Source organism: Sinohyriopsis cumingii, chromosome 3 (assembly GCF_028554795.1).
Source record: "Sinohyriopsis cumingii isolate HCF-2022 chromosome 3, ASM2855479v2, whole genome shotgun sequence".
NCBI classification, from domain to species: domain Eukaryota; kingdom Metazoa; phylum Mollusca; class Bivalvia; order Unionida; family Unionidae; genus Sinohyriopsis; species Sinohyriopsis cumingii.
In genome coordinates this window covers 148,268,636-148,295,588 of record NC_142963.1, presented here as the reverse complement: position 1 = coordinate 148,295,588, position 26,953 = coordinate 148,268,636, and the positions used below count along the sequence as shown (strand labels likewise).

The following is a 26,953-nucleotide window of genomic DNA, read 5'->3' as shown; positions in this document are numbered from 1 at the left end:
ATATTTAACCAATCATATTATTAGCAATATCCCTGCAAATGTGAGAATCCTGCTATGTTATACTGACAATATCTGGTGTACGCCATGTCAATCACGGGAGTTAGTCGAAGAGAGTCACTTCCCGTTTACCATATTATGTTATGAATGTTTTTGTCTTTCATGGAGTGCTGGATTCCAGTGTAGCAGAGAGCAATTTCCTAATGTAAAGGGTAAGTATTAAAGCAAAAGTTTGTTTTTTGGTTCGTACGACTGGAATGTATTCATGCGTTAGCTCTAGTTTATCTTCTCTCAGCATAATAATTATTGATGGCAAGCATCATTAATGGTATCCACACCAGGTATAGTGGATAGACAAATATACATAGTGCATATTCTTTCATTGAAATCACTGCGTCGGCTTCATCTTTTGCAGATTTCAACAAGGATCTTGTAAAGGAGACAGGAGTTTGGCTGTTTCTTCAGCAACTTAGAGCAATGGTAATGAAGAAGATGGTTCACACCTTGAGGAATAAAATTCTCATATTTGTTCATCTTCTGTTGCCTGTCCTGTTCACTGCCCTGGCTCTTTCAATTGAAAAGTCCTTGCCAACATCTAGAGATGAACCCCCTCTGAAACTTGACCTCAGTCCTTTTGGAAGAACCGTGGTTACTTATGGAGATGGAAACAATGGCAGTACTTTTGACAAATCTTTAATAACGGAGTACGAGAACAATCTACAAGGGCAGGACGCTGCATACTGGGACCGAACTGAGTTTCAAAACATTGACAACTTTTTCCTGTCAGAAATCAATAGAATAGGGATTGGAAGATTTAATCAGAAATACATCATTGGTGCAAATTTTTTATCCCAGTCTTCTGCGGTGGATGGAATGACAAAGACTAGTTCGCAAGTCCTATACAACGGACAGCCACTACATGCAGTAGCAGTTGCTTTGGCTATGACCATGGACAGTCTCCTGAAATACTACACAGATGAAAAGCACTCTATCTCAACAATCAATCACCCATTTCCTAAGAGAATTTCACAGGAGAATAATAATCAAAATCAGAGCATGTCAGTTGTGGACTTGACTGGCTTTTTAGTTGCACTTTTCCTTATATTGGGATTGGGCTTCACTTTGTCTACCTTCATCATCTCTTTAATCAAAGAGAGAGCTAATGGATCAAAGCATCTCCAGGTTGTTAGTGGAGTTGGTTACCTGCCATTCTGGTTTGGAAATTTCATCTGGGATTTTGTCAACTATCTGATGCCAGTGATTGCCATTTTGATTGTATTTTCAGCATTCCAGACTACGGCTTATATTACCAACAACAACCTAGGAATCGTGTTCTTGGTACTGGTCCTCTTTGGATGGAGTCAATTACCATTTGTCTACATGTTCAACTTTGCATTTAAAACTGCTGCGACTGGAATGGTAGTTGTTAGCATGATCAACGTTCTTCTAGGTAAAAATATATTTAAGTCTGGGAACATTAGTGAACAGATTGGCACAGAATTAAAGCGATTATGCACAGTAAAATCAATCATCCATTGAAGGTTCTTGATCTCCTGAATCATGCCAATTTCTAAAACTTGCCAGAATTCATGATATATAAAACTATATACATTACATTTGCAGGCCTAGTGTTGTTTACTTATTAAAATTTCCTATATTCAGAAACTTCAAACGTGCTAGGTGGAATCTCCCATGACCTCCCTTCATCAATTTTCCCTTCTGGAATATACCAAGCAAACAACTAAAGGTAAGGACATATATATTAGTTAATCTTACATTCTTTAGAATCAATAATGCATTACCTGTCGCAATTGTACTTGGTATTTTCCGGATGGAAAGTACCCTGATTACTATAAATAAATTTAATAATAGAAAATTATAGAAATCGAGAACTACACAAAATACAGATTCAGTCGGTCTCCCATTGTCATAGTGTCATGCACAGAAGGATATTTGTCATTATGGATAAAATAAATTGTTTGATTAAATTGTATTCAATCATGCTACTGCGGAAAATTTACTTTTCCCTTTTCAGGACAGCTTCTGTTATGACAATTCGAGGTTCAGTTCTGGTAGAGTATTTAAACCCTCATCCAATTGCATGTTACATTATAGTAGAAGCGCTCTTGTAGAGTTTTGAAGCCTTTCTTGCTCCGTTTTGTCAGCAATGATTTTAATGTTCCTCTGCCCCTTCAGTTAGGTTTGACCATTACTGGCACAATTTATATCATTAAGTCAAATACTTTTAGATGTTTTCGGGTTAGTTTTTGCAGACATTTTTGGACGAAATGAACCTAAAGGTATGATCCATTACAATCCAGATTGTCACAATGTAAGCTACGCATATTGATAAACAACTTCGTACAACCCTCCATGGTGATGATTCAATTCGATGCGCTCTTCTATTGACCCAAGTTTAGTTCATGACCATCGATGTAAAAGTCCACAGTGATAGATAATTTTCGTCTGGAAGTTTCTTAATGACAGTTAAGGTGCAGAGTATTTAATAATCAGGATTGAATAGACTTTCGTTAAAGAAATTTAGTGTTAAATTTTAAAAGAAGAATTTATATTTAATTTAAACTGAGTACATGTGCATACATGACCCATGTGACTTGTACTATAGTGGCTCATCCTCATGAAAGGGATATTTCATTCATGAAAGTAAAGTTGAACTCTTGCTACATCGTAGACTGATCTAACTCATTTGTCATCATAGGATGTTACGAAAGGTTCATTTTAAGCGGTCACATTCTGCATGGTCTACATATAGACTGGTTTGTATTACTGATATTAATATGCCAATTATGAAATACATACCAGTAGATATCGCCAGATTACCGCCTCCCACCCCACTATGGTGTCCCACAATTAGTCAATGACCCTAACAATGATTGTGTTCATTCTGCAACGTCTGCGATCAGGGGGACCTTCCTGGTTTGTGTCCATTTTAAAGCTACACTTTAAGAACTTGAATATATAGGAGCATGGAAGGAAAGTTAGCAGCACAATAGCAGTAAATTTGTACTTTATCATTACAATAAATTGATAAATATATAATTACAATACATTAATAAATATTACTTTTAAAATCATGCATGTGTGCTCAAGATAATGCCATAAGTTGATAATGTAATGTTTAAAAGTTTATTCAGTCAGAATGCGTGACTAGAATCAGTATAACAAACGTGTCCATGATATTCTCAATAATTAGGACACATTTATTGGGTCCTCTAATTGAATGTAGAAGTCATTTTGGAACTCAGTCTCTCCAACTAATTCATGGTGGCATCTCTTAGTAGTCTCAAGTATTTGTCAAAACATATGAGATATGCTTGTTTTCATACAAAAGTATCCTTAGTAATTGCGTGTATAATTTTTGTAAATAACGAGTTTGGGCGGGTTTATTATTGAGAATTGGCTTGATACATATAGCAGTCTCATCAGACAGTACTATATCTTCATGGCAGATCTGGATCCTTGCAGTTTATAGTATTCTGCATTTGATATATGAGGGCCAATACAGTCTATTAGTATATTTTGTTCCAGATACTATAATTGTATAGCTTCCAACTCACTGTAGCTTCGTTTTTCTTATTCCTAAGAGTTGCAATCACTGAGAAATAATTTAGATTATTTTTAATTTTTACAGGTGTTGCTGCTTTGGTGCCAACATATATTCTTAAAGTCATCAATACTGATGTCAATGATATTGTAGAGTGGTGTTGTCTAATCGTTATTCCACTCTATAACGTAGGAGAGGCCATCAAAAACATACATGTCAACTATGGTTACAGAGAATACTGTGCTCAGAAATTGTATGAATCAGCGTGTCAAGGTATTTTGATTTTTCTTTGCTTCTAGTCTGCCACTAGTTTTTAATGGCTATCTCTCACTATTATTATACAATGGTATTTGGGGAAGTGAATATTAACAAGAAATGCAACAACTTGTGGTTGTCTCGCATTGGCTTTTTTGTGCATCCGTGTACATGGCTGTAGTAAATCTGAAGTATCATACGTGTCACAGGTAAAATAGTTACATTGAATCACCTGACCACTAAAAAGCATTCACAGTAAATATCCCACGAAAAATGAATCTTCCCCTTAAAAGAAAAGATATTTTACATCTAGATTGTGTATTGTTATTATTTAAAATTAAATGCCAAGGATAACAACTGCAAGATCTGGTCACATTGCTTTTCAACAATTCTGATATATATATATATATATATATATATATATATATATATATATATATATATATATATATATATATATATATATAATGCTTCTATGGGTTTAAACGTATGTAACAGGATATGGTGAACCCAACAAGGAGTCAAGTTTCCAAAATGTAAATTGGTTCAAATGAAATTAAAACAATCAGATTGTAAGTATTAAAAAACAGCTTACGTTGTATACATTCATTGAATGTTCTCATAATAATCTTAATAATCCTGTTTATGCACTATCAATGTCTCAGTTTTCCGGGAACTGTTCTGCGGTATTCCGAAAGAAGCTTCTATAGTGCTTATGTATTTCCATGAATTAAAAAACTTGTTAATCCAAATGCTTTTAGTTAAATCTAATCTTGTAAATGAAGAATATCACCGAAGTCCTCGAAAGTTTCACATCATCCGAAAAATAAGTTAGATATTCAGATCCTTGAATATATTCACTAACTCCACGAAGCAATATATTTAAATCAAACTACATCTGCTCTGCTATATCCAACATCATGTAAATCCTAAATTACTCGCTCTGACTATTACTAACGCTGTGTATAACTGAACGAATAAGCATGGTGCATGTAGCTTCATTATATAGTGTCCCTTTGCGTTTCAGATAAACAATTCTCATTCCCTAAATGTATCAGTAAATAAATCTTATTATGTCAGCAAAACTTTAAATCTCATTGAACAATGAAAACTGATATATGTTCGGTTGCTTGTATATAAGGATATGTTTTTTCCATGATTACTTTACCTGTGATGGATAAGATATTTGTTTACCCAAGTACACTGTAGAAAGAACGATGTGAAGAAGCAACCGTACGACAATGTACGCCTTTGTTTGCGTTTCCATCCTTAAGTATATGTTAGTACCTGACTGTCTGCTTTATTTCTTCTGTTACTGAATGATACAAGGGACAATGCAAACAAAATACCAAATCCCATCACGTTACACTTTACTGAGTATATAAATCCAGAAAAAACAGGATTGGTTTCTTCAGATTAACGTTATTTCATATTAAATTTTCAGCGTTATCATTGCGTAATCGAAAATTATTTTATCCGCCCGCCATGTAATGTAATGTAATAATTCATAATTATATAAACCAAATGTTTTAAAACTTGACTCATTATTCTGTTGGTATTTAAGTCATGTACAATTTCCTCACTTAATTTAAAGGCATTTTCAATGGATTTTCCAAACAGACAACTGATGTTTAAAACGTACAGTTTGAGTATTTTGTAATCATCATGACCGTGATTACTTTACCTGTGATGGATAAGATATGTGTTTACCCAAGTATACTGTAGACAGAACGATGTGAAGGAGCAACAGTACGACAATGTACGACTTTGTTTGCGTTTCCATCCCTAATTATCTGTTATTACATGACTGTCTACCTTGTTTTCTGATGTTACTGAATGATACAAGGGACAATGCAAACAAAATACCAAATCCCATTACGTTACACGTTACTGAGTATATAAATCCAGAAAAAAAAAACAGGATTAGTTTCTTCAGACTAACGTTATTTCATATCGATATCAGATTAAATATGCAACGTCATGCAAATTGCAAACGTTAACATTGCATAATCGAAAATTATTTTATCCATTTTAGCTGTACTAATGTAATAATGCATAATTATATAAACCAAATGATTTAAAACGTGAATCATTGTTCTGTTGGTATTTAAGTCATGTAATATTTCTTCACTTAATTTAAAGGCATTTTCAATGGATTTTCCCAGCAGACAACTAATGTTTAAAAAGTACAGTTTGAGTATTTTGTACTCATCATGACTTCGTTTCCATTTACAGACTCGTGTACTGGTGTCGCTTGTTTCAAGTATCAGGACAGCTACCTGGCTTGGGAATCACCAGGAATTGGCAGGTTCCTGCTCTTCATGTTCCTTCAAGGATTCTTTTATTTTTCACTGGTATTCCTCATTGAATCTGGACTGGTCGTCAGAATTATTTGCAGTGTCAGGAACTCTATTCCAGCAATAGCTGGTCTTCAGGTCCTCAAGAATTATGGAGCCACAGATAATGATGTCGATGCAGAGAAGGAAAGAATCAACAAGACAACTCTTTCATCACTACTGCAGACAGACTCGTTGATAATAAAGGTAAGATATCCATTCAATGTGCATCTATTTACGTAAGGAATAATGTGAACTACCTGCAAAGTCTTTTAATCATCCAGCAGCATTGCAGATGCTAAACAAAACCGAGTGTTAAACAGTGACCATGGTTGTGGGTGCAATTCATGCACTGACTCAATACACTCACCAGATGAGGTTATACATATTAACTACATACCTGTGATACATACATGGAAAACAGTGCAGTACGTGCACATCGCTAGGAACTACACAAACGTAAGTGAGACACTTTGAAATAACAGGAATACGATATTTAATACCAAAGGTATGAGAGTTTTATTCTGTCCTTTCCCATTTCCACCGATGCAAAATGCAAAGAAATTGAATTGGATCCACTTCGACAATATTTTAGTAAGGTTCAAATATGTGTAATATACGCACAATCATGACTGATTTTCTGAAACATGGAGTTTTTTTAATAAAATATGTTAAAGATCTCTACCTCGGTTCAGTAAGTCACAACGGAGAAAAATCGTTTGATAAATATTTTACCGTATATGCTCGATTACAACTGCAAACATCATATACCTAGATCTAGCTTTACCTAACAGGCCAGAGCATTATGCAATGGCTGTTCTGGGTCTGTATAGTTTAAGTTTTACTTCGACCTTTTAAGCCGTTAAAGTTGCTATTCTGTGAGAAATTGATTTTAAGAGTGGTGATGTAATCTTGTAAAATCTGCTGTAAGCTAATTTTAGTTAAAGTATTTAAGCTATGTACAATATAAAAAGACCCATTTTTGTGATCTCTTGTCTGTCATAGCGATTGGTGAATCATTGGCTAGTTCACCTTTTCAGGTGTTGATGTTAATGTTGTCGCTCTGACTGGTGCTATCGAAGGCTAGTGTGAGTGTTATGTCGACTGGTTTGTCAGAGCTTATCATAACTTTCATAATTTTCACTTCATAATATATACAAATTATAGCAGAGTAAAGTAAAACTGACATGTTGTGTTCTTATAATAATATATACCGCTGCCTAGTGAAATTGTCATTTGTTAAGTTACGACAAAAGTGTGAATAATATAAGACCCATATTTTGTTTTGCTCTCTTAAAACTGGTTTGATCTGATGGCAAATAGGGGTCCTTAAACCTTTGATTATACCATTGGTTCTAGAAGATTTTTCTCTGTCCAATGTATGTGTCCAGGGTTTATTTATAGAACGTATGGAATCAACAAATTGTATCAATGCATATTTTTATGCCAATTTGTCATATATACTAAATCTGATCTGTGTCGCTAACAGTATTTTCAGTTTCTTAATCATTGCTTTAAGATTACAATCGGACTTTCTGCACAGGGGTTGAATATATATTTCATTTTGTGTTGGTTCGTTTCCGATAGGGATATCTTAAATGTGAATAATAAATATGGTAACTTAATGCCGTCCAACCGTGTTTTCACGTGAAGAAATGTTTGCTAAAATGCTGTCGTGATATTATGAAACATGCCATCTAAATAATCAAAGGTAAAAAGGTAAAATATTTGTCTATGTAACGTAAATGCTTTTTAACATACCTTGTCTATCAAATTTAGAATTTGACGAAGAACTATGGCAATTTCCGAGCTGTGAATAACATCAGTGTGGGTATCCCAGCAGATGAATGTTTTGGTTTGCTTGGGCAAAATGGAGCAGGAAAAACTACAACCTTTAAAATTTTGACTGGAGAGGAGAGGTCAACAGTTGGAGAGGCCTATCTGCAGGGCTGCTCCATCAATGACAACATTAGAGAGGTATGGGTATAAAATGTACGTATATAATGTGTAATCTATCTCAAACAGTTCCAAGCCAGGTCTGATGTGACATGTTATACCACCAAATTAGGATTGCTGCTGGTCAGTTGCAATTATAGGTTTTAAAAAAGTATAGACCTAGGTCTACCGTTCATTGAAATACTTCAGTTCATGGTCTCTGTTGTTTGATTGTAGCTATAAGTATGTCCAAGAAACTTCATATCACAGAGTTATATTGAATGCAGATATCATAATCAGGTGTCGACGCATTGAAAATTTGTGACATATTTTTGCAAATGTTCAGTTTACATTTTTACTTAATAATCAAATATAGTTAATTAATAATCAAATACTGTCAAAATATAGGTCATAAGAACTATCCGACGTTTGAACTCTGAGAAGGAGAGTGGTAAAATATGTTGTGCAGGATTACCTGAAAAAAAAACATCAGTCATAGGAAAGATAATTTATTTCAGATCAATTGGCAAATCAAGTTAACAGTTTCCATGTTAAAAAATATTTTAGCTGCATATCATGATGACAGCTTTTGAACCACTTACATATATTTTCCAAGCACTTGTTGTTGTTGTTGTTTTTGTTGTTGGAAGGTTTATGTAACACATCAGTATACATAACCATGTACCTGGAATGCATTAACATAAACAATCATTCCCACTTTAATTATAAAGCAATTGAATGAATATCTACAAAAGAATTAACCAGTCGGCATCATTTTTGCATGCCATGTTTAACGTGATAATTTGTTATATGATTTCTTCTTCACATCAGTAGATTGCATTATTTATAATCAGTAACGTTTATGAATTAAAACATTATAGGAGGAATGCTATCATTTTCAAACCCTTCGAAACCTGCCAGTAAGCGTGCTCATCCTGACCACCCCTCGGGACGTTTAGGTTTGTAACACGATGGAGCTTTAAATGTCCCATAATGAGCACCAACTCATGTTTTCTTCTCACCCATTTTCAGTAAGACATCGCAGCCCGAAGAGTTTCATGTGAAATTCTGCAGATTCATCACTCCCACTACTATCATTCATCCTTCTTCCCATAATCCCCACATATGCTTAGCTATCCCTCCTTTCGAAGATATGGTCAGTCAAAATGGAAGATATGTGGGCTCTTTATATACTAAGGGAAGCTTACCGACGTCGTTTCAGGAAGCATATTTAATGAGCCCCCATTCTCTTTCACCATTCGAAACTGGTTCATTAAAGCGGAGCATTGCACACCATGTGCAGAAGAGCACAGTAGAGAAATTGATAAACGATCAGTCCCTGGCTTTATACTCTGCAATGCTTTACTGCCTGGGAAGTGGGCAGTCTCCTTCAGTCTTCAGAATGCCTAAAGTCACATACTACGTTTCCTCCATACGGTAAATACATTCTGAATTGGGAGGTCTTGTTAAATTTTGAGCACAGTTTTGAACTCATTGGTTCACTTGGATTTCTCTTGAAGAAAGTTTAACTAAAGCTATGCAAGTGGCTGCTGCACAACTTAGTGCTCCAGTCATCTTCCAATTGATGCACAGTGGCTGCATGGAGTCCTTCGTGCAAGATCTGTTCCGCTGTTCCGCTGATATTTCATAGTGAACAGACCTGGACTGAGTCCTAACCTTGAGAAATCATATCTTAGCACTTCTCAGGATTTCATTTTCCTGGGGATGAACTTTCTTCCCAACTTTTACTGAGATCTTTATTCCACTAGACAAGATAGACAAAGTCCTATTTCTTTTGGCAGTACTTCAAGCCATGTCTTCATCGGCTCGCAGACCAGGTTCCTAAAAAACGACGGTACCTGCGCTCTCCAGTATTTTCTTCCAGCAAATGGGTATCAATCAAGAATCCCATATAAACTTGCATTTCTTTTTCACTTGAGCTGGGGATCCAGTTGGGACCATTTTCTGGACGGATTCGCAATGCACAAACCCGAACCACATTCCAATCCTCTACTTTCATGCCTCCCCAGTGCCAAGATGAAATATCTCATGCCTTTGTTGGGGACTGTCAAAACAACCTGCTTTAGAAAGGAGAAGGGTTCGGAAGTGTCACTTCTTACATATTAAGGGTTCGACTGATATTCTGATATCTTGGCATCCAAGATTATCAGCTGGATTATGTTCACTATCAAGAAGGCTTATCAGTCCTTCACTAAGAGGACTCTTTAGTTCATGGAATCGAATGTTATGTACGTGTGCTTTTGTTACTTGATGGGACTATCCTAATTATTCTTTACCGGAGGATGATATGAGCGCCACATTTTGGCGGCTACACACCGTCTTCTTCTTTTATCTTCTGTCTGATGCATCAGAATGACGACATCTCTTCTTTTTACCCAATGTTTACAGCAAAAAAGGTGGCACGATCTTCTACCAAGCTACAGCGATGAACCCTTTTACCGTATGAATGAGCATATTAGTTTAGTTGTTCCAAGATGGGGTGAAAGGTTAATATTTTTGTCATACTTACTCATCACTATTGCAACATTATAAAAACTCAGCCCATTCTGATGTAGTAATAAATTTGATCTAGGCCCCACAAAATGGAATATATCTCTCATGGGCAAATGACATGAGATTATTGTTGGGTCTGTGTTCTTTATGTTCTAGATTTTCTGGATCTTTCTATCTAATGGGATAATGAGGATTTTTTTTTTTGGGGGGGGGGTACCAGAATAAGAAAGTCAATAGTGACCGGTAGGTATTACAAAAACTAAACTTAGTTTTGCTACGTATTTATATCTCCACCACAAACCACATCACACATCTTCATTTTGCACATAAAATTTGGCCATTTGATATGACGATGTCTTTGTCACATGATGTACAAAAAATAAGTATAATGACAAGGATGTTTGAATATTTCATAACGATTAATTATAAGAGAGAGAGAGAGAGAGAGAGAGAGAGAGAGAGAGAGAGAGAGTGTGCTTTTGCTACTTTATAGGCCTATCTTAATCATTCTTTACTGCAGGATGATATGAGCGCCACGTTTTGGCCGGTACACACCGCCCTCTTCTTTTATCTTCTGTCTTTGATGCATCAGAATGAAGACATCTCTTCTTTGGACCCAATATTTACAGCAAAATAAGTGGCACAATATTCTGCTAAGCTACAGTGATGAATCCTTTTACCGTAGGAATGAGCATATTAGTTCCAAGATGGGCTTGAAAGTTTAATTTGTTTGTCATACTTACTCATCAGAGAGAGAGAGAGAGAGAGAGAGAGAGAGAGAGAAACGTATCATATATTAGTGTAGTTTACGTTATCCCCACGTGTTGTGAACACCAGCAATACTAATTCAACTTTGACATTCATCCTGATTGGTTAAAGACACCAAATATAGGATTAGTCAATGTTGTGAGATTTTGCTGACTATATCATGTTTGGGTTAATGCCATTTCCCAACGATAAACGGCCTGTACATGGCTGCCAGTATACATGGTGGACAAAGGCCCCCCGAAAAAATCAGTGAGAACCAACAACCAGCGGGAAGCTACTGGCATCTTTCTCACATACCGATATGGGCCAATTATGAGACTAGAACCCATGGGGACAGTGGTCTATAAAGGCAAGCGCTTTAGATCCCATGGCTGGCAAGGTTTTAATTGTGTCTTTACCAGTTAAAAGGGGAAAATAAACATACCGAATATACTAGCTTATAAGTTAAGTTGAAAACAACATAAACCCTAATCTGCCATCGCATAACACAGCAACAGATTTTGGTCCGTGTTTTTGTTCTGCTGGTTCCTCCAAGAACCTGGATTGACCAAAATATATTGGTGCATTAGAGAATGGCAAATCAGGATATATATAGCGTACAGTTCATCTGAACTTGTAAGGAAATATATGTGGCAGTTAAGTTCTTTTTGACACATGTCCAAAAATTGATTTGACCTTATTTCAGTAGTTATTCAAATATGTACAAGCAGTGTATTTAATTTACTTATGGAAGACGTCTAAAAAGCTTATGAAATTTCTAAAATGCATGAAAATAGTTTCCTATTAGTGAAACATTTTATATGTGAAATATATTAATAGTTGTACTCATGTACAATATAATTCATATATATAAGCATGAATGTTTTAATTATGAAAAAGATTTTCACACATGTAAACAGGCATTATTTCACACATATAACATTCCTGTTGAGACTTATCAAATGGATTTTATCTCTTCTTGGTAATACCTGAAATTCTCTTGAATTAATGTTCATATGTGCATGGGATGTTCACCAAAAGTATTCTATCTAGTGGCTGTCGAAACAGCTAATTTGTAAATCAAGAGCTCAGGAATATATAAGAGATTGTCAGCACTCTTCAGTTAGAAAGAAAGCTAAGCTTATCATGAGGTTCTGGACATTTGTTTCAGGCATTAGTACTTCAGTCCCTTTGATAGACTTTAGTTGGCTGTGAGATAGTATCACATTGCAACACATCCGCTTAATGTTCACCTGTCCAATTTAAGAAACTAGGTTAATAAACAGACGTTTTGGAAACATTGACCAAAATTATATTCAAATTGTTTAATGTGAATAGTAAATTGAATTATGCTGTTCACAGGAAGAAAAATGTAATTCTATTCATCGACTTTCAAAATCGTGTGATAATAATTTTAATTGATTCACGTATCTTGAAAATTCTACTATTTGCTTTTGCACGATGTCATGACATTATCTGCGATAACATAAGCTGATGGTATCCAATATACTAGTGAAAAATATGATATTGTTTTATGAAACATCATATCAATGACATCATATGATCATCTATGAAATGACGCTACCATAAACAACATCTTTGTCGCAATAGAACATTGGAAAGTTCCCTTGAAATGCTGGGTCTGCCAGTGTTAATCAGAAACTATAAAGTTGGAGGATGACATGTCATAGACGTCACATCATGTGGCAAACTATGTTATTCTCTGATCCAAAAGTTGGTAATATTAGGTATTTTGTCAAACATTTGAGACGGTTTATGAGAAATCTTTCCATGGACATTATCCGATAAACTGTTACTTGCAACCATAAAGGAAATCAAAGTTCATTGTATTGACACATTCCAGGTTCACAAGAAACTCGGCTACTGTCCCCAGTTTGACGGTCTGATAGATCAGATGACTGGCCGCGAGACTCTTACGATGTTTGGCCGCCTAAGAGGAGTCTCCGAGGGTCAAATCAGCGATGTTGTGACGGAATTGATTGATGTCATGATGCTTAGAGAACATGCAGACAAGCAGACTGCCTTTTATAGGTAAATACAACTGTGCCAGGAATAAAAAGCTACGTAAATTAAACAATTATACTTCAAGTTAAAACAAGTTTATGAACTGTACGTAGCTCTTTCGGTATTGTTAAGTTATGTTACATATTGTGTTGCCTTAGATACCATTCATAAATGTGATGCAACCAGACATGCTGTTGGTGGGTTCTGATGCTCAAACAATGTGTGTTGTGGTCCCAAGTGGGTGAAGGAGATGGTGGAAGTTGGAGTGAGATGAGGTGTCAGTGTAATTAAGCAGTCTAATACAATTAAGAATAATTGTTACCTATTGATATAAAATGGCTAATAAATACTAGTATTCACAAATATATGTACATGCACTCACATGATAACGACCATACAAATATTAATAACAAACTACACACTGCTTCTTGTACCCCAAAAAGCCAAGTGGTCAATAGCCCCCCCCCCCCTTATCGATCAGTTCATTATCAGCTCTGTCCACGTGTTTTCGAAACTCGGGCTTAGCCATTGTGCACATATGAGAAAGCTGCCAGTAGCTTCCAGTGGGTCGGTGGTTCATAATGGGATTTACCTGGGTTCGTCCTTCACCAGTTATAATAACTAAGATGTATAGCCAGTGTGTGCTGAAAATGGTGTTAAACCTAAACTAACAACCACAAAAAGGAAGCTTCTGTTGTAAAGATCCAATGGTCTGTGGAATACTGTATTAACTTTTAGTTACAGACTTTATTGTTCTCAACAGTTCATTGGAAGGTGTGGGGATCATGCAAGTGTCATTTTGTATTCATCATTGCACTCTTTAGATAATGGATAATATTGTTGTTTAGATTTCAATGAAGATCTCGTTGATAATATCTAAATATTCAAAAACGCCCTTTCTGCATCTACTCTGGCACATGGTGGTGTCGCTATGTAAATGGGAGTCACATCCTATGTAAGGACTAATGTAGATATGGTTTTTCTATGGTGTAGAAATTAAGAAATGCTCCATTCACAAAGTCAAACTCCAACAACCGAGAGTTCTGAAATTTAGTGTTTTCTGGGCTTGCTCACTTTACAGCTGACACATTCTTCCATGAATCACAATTGTGGTTTGACATTTTGACTTTAAGAAAATGACGGATACTTCCGCACTGGTCCTAGCATTAAAACGTCTGGTACCGAACCGAAAATGTTTATGCATTTTATGTAATTAGTAAAATCAGACTTCAAAAAGCATTGCTTCTGATCTCGAACTAGTTAATAACTTTTAAGAGTAATAGCAATGATATATATTTTAGTGTCTCACAAGATGTAATATGAAGTTAGCTGATGTTTGCACATGATAATAGTGCTCACTGAAACAGAAGTAATATAAAAGAAAGGTATATTACCTTCTATTGAAAATAAAAAGGTTACATGTTTATTCGTATACAGCATTATTGGGATAAGTTCCAGTTACGACACAAATTTTTTTTCCAGCGGTGGAAACAAGAGGAAATTGAGTATTGCTATTGCCCTGATTGGAGACCCACACTTTATATTCCTGGATGAACCCACTACCGGAGTAGATCCAAGTGCCAGGAGACAGATCTGGAATGTCCTATGTCAAATCCGGGCTAGCGGACGCACCATTATTCTCACCTCTCACAGGTATGATTTAAATGGAATAATTTGGCAGAAAATAGTCAACTGTAGTTGGAGATAGGGACAATACTAATTTTATTGACGCTGTTTTCATTAAATGGGAATGAAATTTCATTGGGATACACTGCAGGGACAGAGGAGTATGCATGATATTAAAATATCAAATTCTGGTACTAAGGCCAGGTAGAATGACTTCTTTAAACTATGTCTTTGAATATAGTGATACTCATTGAAGACTGTAAGGGCATAGACAATGATTCTACATTTGCCATCCTGTCCCAGGCATCCATAAGCAAAGGTGTTTGTTATCGCTACTCCATTTAAACACCTTTGACGAGGATCTTGAAAACTAGTTTGAAGAAGATAAATATTGTGTCCATCAAACATTATTGTCATGTTGGCGATTTTGAAACTATTGTCTTTGTTAGTTTCCAATCAAACCTTTCTTGCAACATGTAGTTGGCTTAAATGAAAATTGTTCCAAATGATCTCTAACATGACCATTATGGCTGATTTCTTGGAAAAAAACGGATGGCTTCTTATTTTGACATGGTAGTCTCATTGACATAGAAATTTTCATTGTAGTTGGTCCTGATTTAAAATAATTGTGTTTGCCCTCCAACACTCTCACCACTTCAGGCATCTTGAACATCATGATATCTCTACAGCTCAAAAATGGTTAATAGTATTATAACACTAAGGATCATTCTGAAAACTACTGGCCAATTTCAATACTACCAAACTTGCAAAAATTTACTGAAAAACATGTCCATGACTCGTTCATATCATATTTAAATACACACTTGATGTTACACCCTAATCAATCAGGCTTTAGACAGAAACATTCATGTGAGACTGCGCTGATCTCCCTAACTGATAAATGGATTCAAGCACTCGATCAAGTTAAAATAATACGATCTATATTTGTAGATTTCAGGAAAGTTTTTTGATATGGTGGATCATGAAATCCTTTTGAAGTAACTGAAAATTTACCAATGTGATGCTAGCACTGATAGATGGCTTACTTCATGCTTAACTGAGAGAACACAACATGTTTATATAAATAATGTTCTGTATGAACCTGGACCAGTAAGATATGGAGTACCACAAGGCTCAATTTTTGGTCCATTATTGTGTATACTGTTTATTAATGGCTTACCGATTTTACTAAGGGACTAAATTTCAGCTACAGAACTCTATGCAGATAACACAACATTGTCAGACATCCGAAACGCAAAGCATGAACTATAAATTTCTTTACAAGATGCCCTAAACAAACCGGATAACTGGTGCACATGCAATGGCATGGCGGTAAAAACTGGTAAAACTAAAATATTACTTATATCAACACCGCAAGGAAGAAGAAATCTTGCTAGTGATGACCTATTTCTGTCATGGAAGGATAACAATTTGCAAATGGTCTGTCGTGATAGACTAATTGGTGTTTTGGTAGATAATAACATATCATGGACTGAACGTATCAAACACATCAGTAAAAAAGTAAATTCAAGTGTATGGCTCCTCAGTAGGATAAGACATTTTCTCCCTGAAAGGCACATAAAACTAATTTATAAGCGCTACATACAACCCTATTTGGACTACTGTAATGCAGAATGGGGGTAATTCAAATGACAAAAACAGAGCAAAGCTAGCACATCTTCAAGAAAGAGCATATCAATCTCGAATGAAAGCAAGGAAAATTTAGCTGGTAAATTAAATATCTTACATATAAACGACCGAATCCTGTTGAGAAAAGCCAAATTAATGTACAGGGAATCCAGTAATAGTCATCCTGAATATTTACAACCACTATTCCAGCATAGGATACCTAGTGATAGTTCCCACCTGCGAGCAATGTCTACCAAATAGTATAAAATTCCCAAACCAAAAAAGGATTTATTCCAACAAAGTTTCCAGTACTCTGGAACTTTGCTCTGGAATAGTATTCCAGTTGAGATTAGAAACGGTTACTCTTTTTCCTTCTTCAAAACCCAATATATCCAGTGGCTTCAGAGAGGCAGTTAAATAAATTTCCTTTGGATGAGGGCCTCAGGGTAGATTAGTTCTTCAGCTAATTGTGCTACCTTCTTTAAACAAAGTGATTATTATTATTATTATTATTATTATTATTATTATTATTGTCCTAAATAAAAAAGATGCTGATCTTAACTTAAACGTTACTCTCATAGCAGCCACCTTGAAGCAAATTTAATATATTTCCTGATCAGATGGTATCATTTGCATGAGGATTTTACGAAAACATTTATTTCTGTATTTACTTGGTCTTAAATGAAAATGATGCTTGCGTGACCTATAACATAAATACCATGCCAGCCATTTTCAACTTTTTCACTACTTTTCCTATTGAGTGGATGATCAGTATTGCTTTTGAGGATTTTCGCTAGGACACTTATTACAATATGTAGCTTGTTCCGAATCAAAGCTGGTTCTCAGATGGTTGCCAAGGCTTCCATCTTAAAAACGTGCTATTCCTAGTCCACTTGAATGAATATTAATAGTGTTGCTAGGTTATCACTGAAATAGTTATTGTGCAATGCTGTAGAATCTTAAAGAAAATAATGTCTATCTGAACTGGAGAATGGCAACCTGTGGGAGCCATTTTGAAAATCTTGTTATCACTACTCCTCTTGATAGTTTTAATTACTTCTGCTTTGTAGCTGGTCTTTGATGAAAATGGTTTGAATGTGATGTGTTGGCCACTTTGAAAACCATGTTATTACCTTGCAAATGTCAAAGAGAGATTATGATTTCATCACAGACTATTCAGTGACTGATATTTAAGAAAGTGGTATGAGTCCCATGAAAATATTGAAACTCTCACCTCCAGTTCATTTGCTAAGATATTATGTCGTGGATTTTACATTCAATTGCAATTGCATTTCAATAAATTAAAACTCATCACTTAGACATTGAATTCGAACTTAAATATTATTACTCATTTAAAAAATATGATGACGTATACAGATGATGAAACAAAAAATTAGGAAATTGTTTTATCAAATTTGGTGTGCAGATTTTGTCTGGATTATTGTAAATGAATACCAATTCAGTGGCAATAATTTGGGCATTTGATGTGCAATGCCTTTTAAATAACGTTTCAAACAAAAGGTAGTAATGGATTTTAGCTATGTACAGATATCATGACAGCATTAGTAATGCGTTCAGACATCTATGACATCAAGTTCAATATTCTAGGTCATGATTTTTGTACTGCTCATGTCATATGTTAACTCTAACATAGACACAAGAAAATATTTTCGTTAATAATTATGTACGGTGGAGATTTCTTAAGAATATGGCTTGGTTTCATAATATTCAGCATTTACAAAAGATATAAGAAAATACTCATCTTTTTAATACCTCTCAGTTTATTTAACCAGTCAGGTGTAAGAGCTTTTAAGAGGCTCTTGTTCGTTGGTATAAATGTAGTGGGTAGGTGTAAGGTAATTAATTTTCAATCTATTGAAGCTTGTCCATAGTAATATCGCTCCAGAGTGACTAAAACATTTACAACCATTTTTCTCACCATCATTACAAATGGAGTGAACTCAGACTTTTTGATTCAGATGTAAAATCTTATTTCCATCTCTTCATAAAATCATCATCGGTGTCTAGTGTTATGCTGCTAAAGATTTGACGAAGGCACACTTGTAGTTTTTATTCTGATCTATATGTCTTGATAAATCGAAATTATGGTAATGTGCAAATCTAAAACGGGGAATTTGATTTTGCAAATATGATGACAGATGAGTTAAAGTTAACAAGCATATATCATTTCACGGCATGACCGTAGCAAGACAACACTGGTATTTATACAATAAAATATTGCTATTCGTGACTAAATGTGACCACTAAATAATGTCCTTTATGGGCAGGTGTGTTTCATACAGAGGGTGAATATAACAAATCAAAAACGGGGTCAGTGTCGATTTTATTTCCAAGTGACATTGATGTGGTGAGCTATGCTAAGACTTGTTTAATTACATGATGTTGATCAAAACTAAGTCTTATTTGCACCTTATAACAATGTTGCAGAAATATTCTCTGAACAGTAGCAATCGTGAGTCAGTTTTTAGCATAGAGGACAAACAATTGTCCTTCTGCAAAACACTTCACTTGAATTCCAAGGCACAGAGTAAATGATTGGATTTGCTATGCTTTTTGGAGAAATAAAACACTAAACCATACTATTTAACTGACTTGTGTTGTTATGCTGTATAAACACCAAACCAAACCTGAATCCCGACTGATGTTGCTATGCTGTAAAAACATGATATGAAAACTGAATACCCGTCAGGTGTTGCTGTTCTGTAAAAACACAGTACGAAACCTAAATACCCAACTGGTAATGCTATGCTCTATAAACACCAAACCAAACCTGAATACCAACGGATGTTGCTATTATGTAAAAACATCATACGAAACCTAAATACCCAACTGGTGTTGCTATTCCAATATAAATACACAACCAAACGTGAATACCAACTGCTGTTGCTATGCTCTATCAACACCTAACCAAACCTAAATACCCAACTGGTGTGGCTTTGCTCTATAAACACCATACGAAACCTGAATACCGGACTGGTGTTGTTATGCTGTAAAAACACCATACGGAACCTAAATACCCAACTGATATTGCTATGCTCTGTAAACACCAAACCAAACCTTAATGCCAACTAGTGTTCCTATGGTCTATAAACACCAAGCCAAACCTGAATACCAACTGATGTTGCTATGCTTTATAAACACAAAACCAAACCTGAAAACAAACTGGTGTTGCTATTCTGTAAAAATACCATACGAAACCTAAATACCCAACTGCTTTTGCTATGCTGTAAAAATACCATACAAATCTAAATACCCAACTGGTGTTGCTATGCTGTAAAAACACGATGCAAATCTAAATAGCCAACTATCCTTGCTATGCTGTATAACCAACAAACCAAATTTGAATAGCGACTGATGTTGCTATGCTGTAAAACATCATGAGAAACCTCAATACCCTACTGGTATTACTAAGATCTCTAAACTCCAAACCAAACCTAACTAAAGGCAGATTATTAGAATGAGCCTTGAGCATAAAATGAGAGATAAACTTTGTAATGTAATTAAAGGCAAATAATCATGTTAGACGGTTTTAAGGTCAATTTCCATTTCAATTTTGATATTACATTGTTAATTTATATCAAAATTTAACACTGAATGACAATAAATATGACCATATGAGCAACGTCGGTGGCTTACCAATTAAATCCACACGCTTTTCGCCACATACTTCATTTAAAACTGATTATTGTATGCCCCCTATGGTTTTTCTTCTGATCTTCATACTGGTACGAAAGTACATTCATTACATTTTGTCAAACAATAATCGAAAATGTCAATGTATTTTAAATTTAGTGACAAAAAATGTTGTATAATTCTTGCACATGATCATCTTATGCAAGTAAACCACCCTATTTAGTGAGTATCTTCCTAGAGTTTAAGGAGGAGAATAGTTATACGTAGGTGTATAGAACTATGGATTAAATAAATAGTTAAACAGATGTGTACAGATAGACGGATTAACAGGTGAAGTATATTGCAAGATCGCCAAGCCTTTTTGAACACAGTGCTGAAATAATGAACTGACCAAAAGAGACCCTTAACTAAGTAAATAAAATCATGTCAGTGAATATAATGCAGGTCTTGCATTTTCTTTTTGTCATTCAAGTACTATTTAGCAAACTGAGGAAAAATCTCAAAGTCTCACTCCGCGAGTTCTGTTTATCGCTACACTAGTAAATTTATCCCGCTTAGATTTATTTGCCGACAATTTGAACAAGAAGAACATGCATTTTCAACACAATATGCATCATGTTAACATACCCTAACAACAAACCAAAGAATACCTTATTCTGACCTTGGAAAAATATAAATTGGTACGTACATTCCCCAAATTTCAGAATATTTTGTTAAAGTTCACAATATATTATTCTAATCGTATAGCATGGATGTCAATCACAAATTATTTGGTAGATGGTTCTCTGTCTGTAAAGTACATATTACAGTTTGTTATTAGCTTGAATAGTCATTTGAGTAAAAACCAATCTTCGTTTCCCTGCTATGAGCATGTCACCAACATGTTTCGCAAATTTTTTCAGTATGGAGGAATGTGAGGCCCTTTGCACTAAAATTGTCATCATGGTCAATGCCGAATTTGTCTGCTTTGGAAGTACCCAGCGTCTGAAGACAAAATTTGGTCAGGGATTCTCTTTGCTCTGTCGAATGAAGATGACTACAGAAGGGGAACCAACTCCTGTGGGGCCCTTGATCAGTTTCATACAGCAGAATTTCCCATCAGCCCATGTCTTCGATGACAAGCAAGGTTACATCCATTTCCAGATTCCAGATCAGAATACTCGACTGGGACACATCTTTGCTCGTATGGAAGAATCTAAGGAATCGTTTGGTGTAGATGATTACTCAGTACATCAAACCAGTCTGGAACAGATATTCCTGGCCTTCACACGAAATCAAGTCCCTCCAGTCAAAGAAAACCGAGGGTTCTGGGCGCGCTTCAAATGCCTATGCTGTAAATAAGTTGAAATCGCGATTGGAAAGAAAATCTCCTGGTGATTTTATAATTTATTTAAGTTTTGTCCAACAAGTGTTACCTTTTAAACACAATTTAAATATTATACAAGCTTTTGTTTGATCTTTTGCACTGTCAAAGTCAGTAAAAAATAAGATAAAAGTTATTATATATACGGCGGGCATGTGTTTAAAACATTATTTTATTGTACGTCCCTATTATATAACCAAAGAAATGACCTATAATATCTAACTTGTTTGGATGAAGACTTGAAATTAGTTACTGTTTAAAAATTAAAATATATTGGAAAATCTAAGTATCTAAACAGAAATGCTTACCTTGCAATAATATATATATATATATATATATATATATATATATATATATATATATATATATATATATATATATATATATATATATATATATAGTCAGTCCTGTATATTATGTAGTGAAATAAGCACACGTATGTGTACCATAAAAATTTAGTGATGCTAGTTTAATCATGCCTATAATTGTAGTGCTTATAATTGTATATTAAGTCCAACTACTTACATGTATTGATTAGCAATGTTCTCATTCAGCATTATGTTTATTGTTGCTCTAGTTTAATCCACCATATGCAACATACTGTTTCATATACTTAATAAATCTGCACACGCAAACCTCCTACATAGTTACGGAGACTTTTGTCTTCCGAAATGTGAATAACATAAATAAGGGCATATAATCTACAAATTATAAGAACGTATTATATCATCATTGTCCAAATGTTATAGTTTAAAATTTGGAAATTCTTTACATTTAAATTGAAACTGCTTAAAATATATATGCCAGGGTATTACATACAGTTCATCTGAAAACAATACAACATTCAAAACTGGTTATATTGGTGACCAGTCAACAGGAAAAGTCCCATCCATCAATCCCATGTATATTTAACTGGAACCTCCAGTTTTAACATTCTACAAACAAAGGCATTGTTGCTTCACCTCGTGTCCTTAAACTAGATCTCATCAGTCAAGAAATAAAGATTCCAGAAGATGAACTTGACTGACTGTTCCTTTGGGCTAATTGGCATGATGTTATACAGACAGAACATTTCCAATTAGGTATGATCAAACATATCTCCTATAATGTCATGCAATACCACTATCTTCTGGTATATAAAGATTCTTTAATCGAAATCTGAATTTTGGCCACCAAGAATATAAAACAAGGGTTTGATTAGATGCAGTCTCTCGCATTCAAAAAATTAGTTCAGTTTAACAGTTAAACAGGAATGTCATAAAAGATGGACAGAACGTTTACCATACGGTGATATTACACGAACATTTCTACAAACTGTGATATATTTATTCTTACATTGGTTTCTTTTGTAGGCATAACCAATAATGTTTACTATCGACAAATTGGCAAGATTTGTTTTGGCTGAACCGTTTATGATCACGGTTGACAAATTGACAAATTGACAAGATTTGTATAGTCTCAACCATTAATGGTCACTGTTGACAAATTGACAAGATTTTTAAAGACTTAGCCATCAATGATCACTGTTGACAAATCGACAAGATTTGTATAGGCCCAAACATTAATGGTCAACGTTGACAACTTAACAAGATATATGCTGAATTATGTATTTTGTTATAGTTTAAGATTTCTGACATTGAATGGTTCATATAACTTTACTTAGAAATGTGACATGTTTACAACGTTGTACAATATTTATTCTGCTATGATCCATCAAGCTTGGTTTCCTATTACTTAAATTATGTGTGCTTTTGAAGACATTACACACTTGGCATGAGTATAGTTAAATGAATATGATGCTAGGTGTCTCTCACTCTCTCTCCTAAAATCAAGAGTTTTTAAATGATTTGGTCTCTTAAGAAGGACTGAATCAAACTTTTGCAAACATTTATATTAGGTGTAAAGATGTACATGTCATTATTCCTATGTTTTCCCATGAGCTTTTCCGAGTTATTTCATCATACATATATCATTTGATACAATATTTGTTTTTCAAAAGCTTAAGGTGACCACAAATATTTTGTTTTGTTTTATATCATTACACTTAAACTAGGTATACACAGTCCTATGGCCGGTGCTTTTAGTGTACATCGAATAATAAATAAATCCAATCCTCTAAATATATGGCGAGAGAAGAGTGTATAATGACTTTGCAGTATTTGATGGATTGTGTTTAAACTTTGTAGAGACTATGATCATGACCCAGACATGTGCCTATCTTCAGATCTAATCATCTGGCATACTGCTTACAGGCTATAAGATTATACAAGTGCCCTTTGTAAAGCAATCAACCAATCAGTTGCCTCTGAGCATATGTCTTCAAATGTCACATCCATAGAAGGAAATTACACAGAACAGACAATCTTTATATCATTTCAATCCACCATCAAATCTGGCCACCATTACCAAACAGTAAAAAAGTCTAAACGATATAAAACCCTGCAGAAAAGAATTGATAAATATCAATAAAGCTCTGTCATGCATGCCTTTAAAGTTTGTATAAATGATGCCGATTTGTCATCACATATGGCTGCAGTTGCATAAACAGAAGCCATGCACGAACTTTAGTGTTTTTAGGCAGATGTCAGATAGGTGAACTCTTGTAGGATTACGCACTGGCAGAGCAGGAGAGATATAACGTTACATTTACATTAAACTTTTCCTTTTGCTTGAGGCAAAGTCTTTTCCATTCCATAGCTAAGCCTTCCTCCCACCGGAATATGTGGCATATTGAAGCGAACAAAATGTATATTTGTTCTGTATACGATGATCATGAGAGAGAGAGAGAAAGAGAGGGAGAGAGAGAGAGAGAGAGAGAGAGAGAGAGAGAGAACTTGATCTACTGAAGCAGATTACTATTATTGTGTCAGCTTCAAAACACTTAAAATATCTGCATTTTTCTACTAAATAAAAGCAGTTTAAAATATTATATATATTAATGGATATTACATTACTTGTACTTATAAATGTAATACTTTGTGTAACACTGGATACAATTGAAAACATCATCTGCCTGTTGCCTATTCTAATTACCAAACAAAATGTTTCCTTTGGGTAACATATAATTCTATTGCGGGCATACATTTAGTATCAGTCAGTGACATAAAGTCTACCCAAAACCTCTGAATTTCATAACGTTTTCAAAACAGATGACATATGAGTTCATGAAATTGCACATAAAATTACACAAATTAACATCTAGTATAAATTCAAAGTATTTGTAACAATAGTTCTACGTAGAAGCTTTATCCGAAACCACCGTATTTGTAGACTTTGTTAATATGGATGAAAGAGAGAAATGTTTGATGCCACTCGTCATCTTGGTTTTGAGTTAATTATCTGTGCCACTTGCCTCTTAATGTAGAAACTTCTCGATTTTCGATCGGTTTTTAAAAATACTTTGCAGTCACTTTTGTTTGCCTTAGCTGATAATCGCATCTGCTAATTATTCTCTTTGTCTAGTTTAAACACTTGTCTGATATTCCGTTATTGATCTTACTAAACAATTTTAGAATATTTGTTTTAATTAGTAAAAGGCTTAAACTGATTCGTCCTTAACCAATAACCACTACCAATTCTAATTCCATTTAAAAACCAATTCTTATTAAGAAAAGAAAACAATTATCTTCCATTCTACTATTGTAACTTTGTCAGATGGGACTATTTAATATATCAACAGGTGTATCAACTGAAAAAATATTTTCAAGCAAAAGCATCCGTGCAAAAAACATTAGCTATTCTAATTTTAGTCATTAGATAGTCTACTCCAAACAGGTCAAAGTTATTGACATTTTTGCAAGATGCCACTAAGATGTGTTTTCATCTTTTTTATGTAGTTATGTACTTCGTCTTATGCAAGCTATATTTGATGCCTCTATGAATGCAAATACATCTATTTTTCTCAAACGTCCAAAATCATAATCACTTCCAACAACTTGTCTTTTATTTTTATCAAATGAATTATTCCAGATAAAGGTATAAAACATATTGTTAATTTCGATTAGAAATCCTTTTGGATGGCTATCATAAGGACAGAAGTTGATGGCTCGTGTTAGACAATGCTGTATATTTTATAACTGTACTCATTCCAATAACTTGTGTGAGGTCTCTTTTTGATCACTGGTTTAATAAGCTCGATTTCTGTAGCTTTTGTACAATGTTTTGTCAAGCTAAGTTCAAATCTGTACAACTAGTAATGTAAACTCACTATCTCCCAAGTTTATTTGATGTCTCTGACATAATCGATCCTCACTTCCAACTTTACTTCCAAACCAAATAATACAATTTTTATCACTATTGATGCAAAGTCCAGAACATATATATATATATATATATATATATATATATATATATATATATATATATATATATATATATATATATCCGAGGTGCCGATTCAATTCTAGAATCCTGAGTCATGTCGCCATCTTTCATATGGGTCCTCATATGCATTACATCGGACCTTATCTCTTCCAGACTCCCTTATTGCGCACTTTCCCATAGTTAACGATTTTAAACCGGAAAATGTTCAAGAAAGATTTGAACCGTAACTGTTATAGTGTGTATCATTCACACAAAGTGCTCATACGGAGTCTATCGTTACAAAGGCTTCTGTCATATAGCTGTACAATGTATCTTGTAATGCCATTGTAGCAGAGACTTCTTATGAAGTATGTATGTATGTATGTATGTATGTATGATCTTTGTTTTAAATTACATGCAATTCTCTTTTTCGGCATAGAAATATCATTTTCCTCACAATAGCATTGAAGATAACATTAAAATTCCACATGAAAACACCTGAAAGAATCTAAGACTGCCAACAAATCAGCTTAATCCAACACAAAATAATAGAATAGCACGCATAAAATTCAATTATTTAAAAAGTCAAAAACATTTTTTCATTAAACGATTCACATCACTTTTATATGTGTTTAATTCTATTTTGATTGAGAAAGCAAAAATAAAATGTGAAATATCTCCTTACTATTTCACAGTTCATTTGTTTCATATTTAAGCATTTTGTACTAACATAATATACTTACTTATTGTATATACCCTTAATAACAAACGGAATACATATAACTTAAAGTTATTCTATAGAACAAGCGAAGTTTTAGGTCTTTTAGACTAGACGAATACCTACTCCATAAAAGAGCATAGTTTTACTCTCGAAAATAAATTGTCCACCCATTAACACGCTTCCACGCTTTAGGACTTATTATCCGAACTCTATTAAAGTACTTTGTTACCTGGGTGATGTTCTATAGTACATGTATGAATTCACATTTTATAACTGATCTTTAT

The 26,953-nt window shown here is 34.5% G+C and overlaps 1 protein-coding gene across 1 annotated transcript in view; it reads left to right on the top strand.

Moving 5' to 3' along the window:
- Positions 1-26,626, top strand: part of LOC149804113 (phospholipid-transporting ATPase ABCA3-like) — a 64,839-nt gene extending 38,213 nt beyond the window's left edge. The window contains exons 14-20 of the mRNA XM_089954077.1: positions 413-1,447; positions 3,650-3,835; positions 6,053-6,360; positions 7,933-8,130; positions 13,214-13,401; positions 14,857-15,027; positions 21,186-26,626. Coding sequence (XP_089810203.1) covers positions 413-1,447; positions 3,650-3,835; positions 6,053-6,360; positions 7,933-8,130; positions 13,214-13,401; positions 14,857-15,027; positions 21,186-21,624 — 2,525 coding nt within the window. The 3' untranslated portion in view covers positions 21,625-26,626. The remainder of the gene's footprint in view (positions 1-412; positions 1,448-3,649; positions 3,836-6,052; positions 6,361-7,932; positions 8,131-13,213; positions 13,402-14,856; positions 15,028-21,185) is intronic.
- Positions 26,627-26,953: the final 327 nt, after the last annotated feature.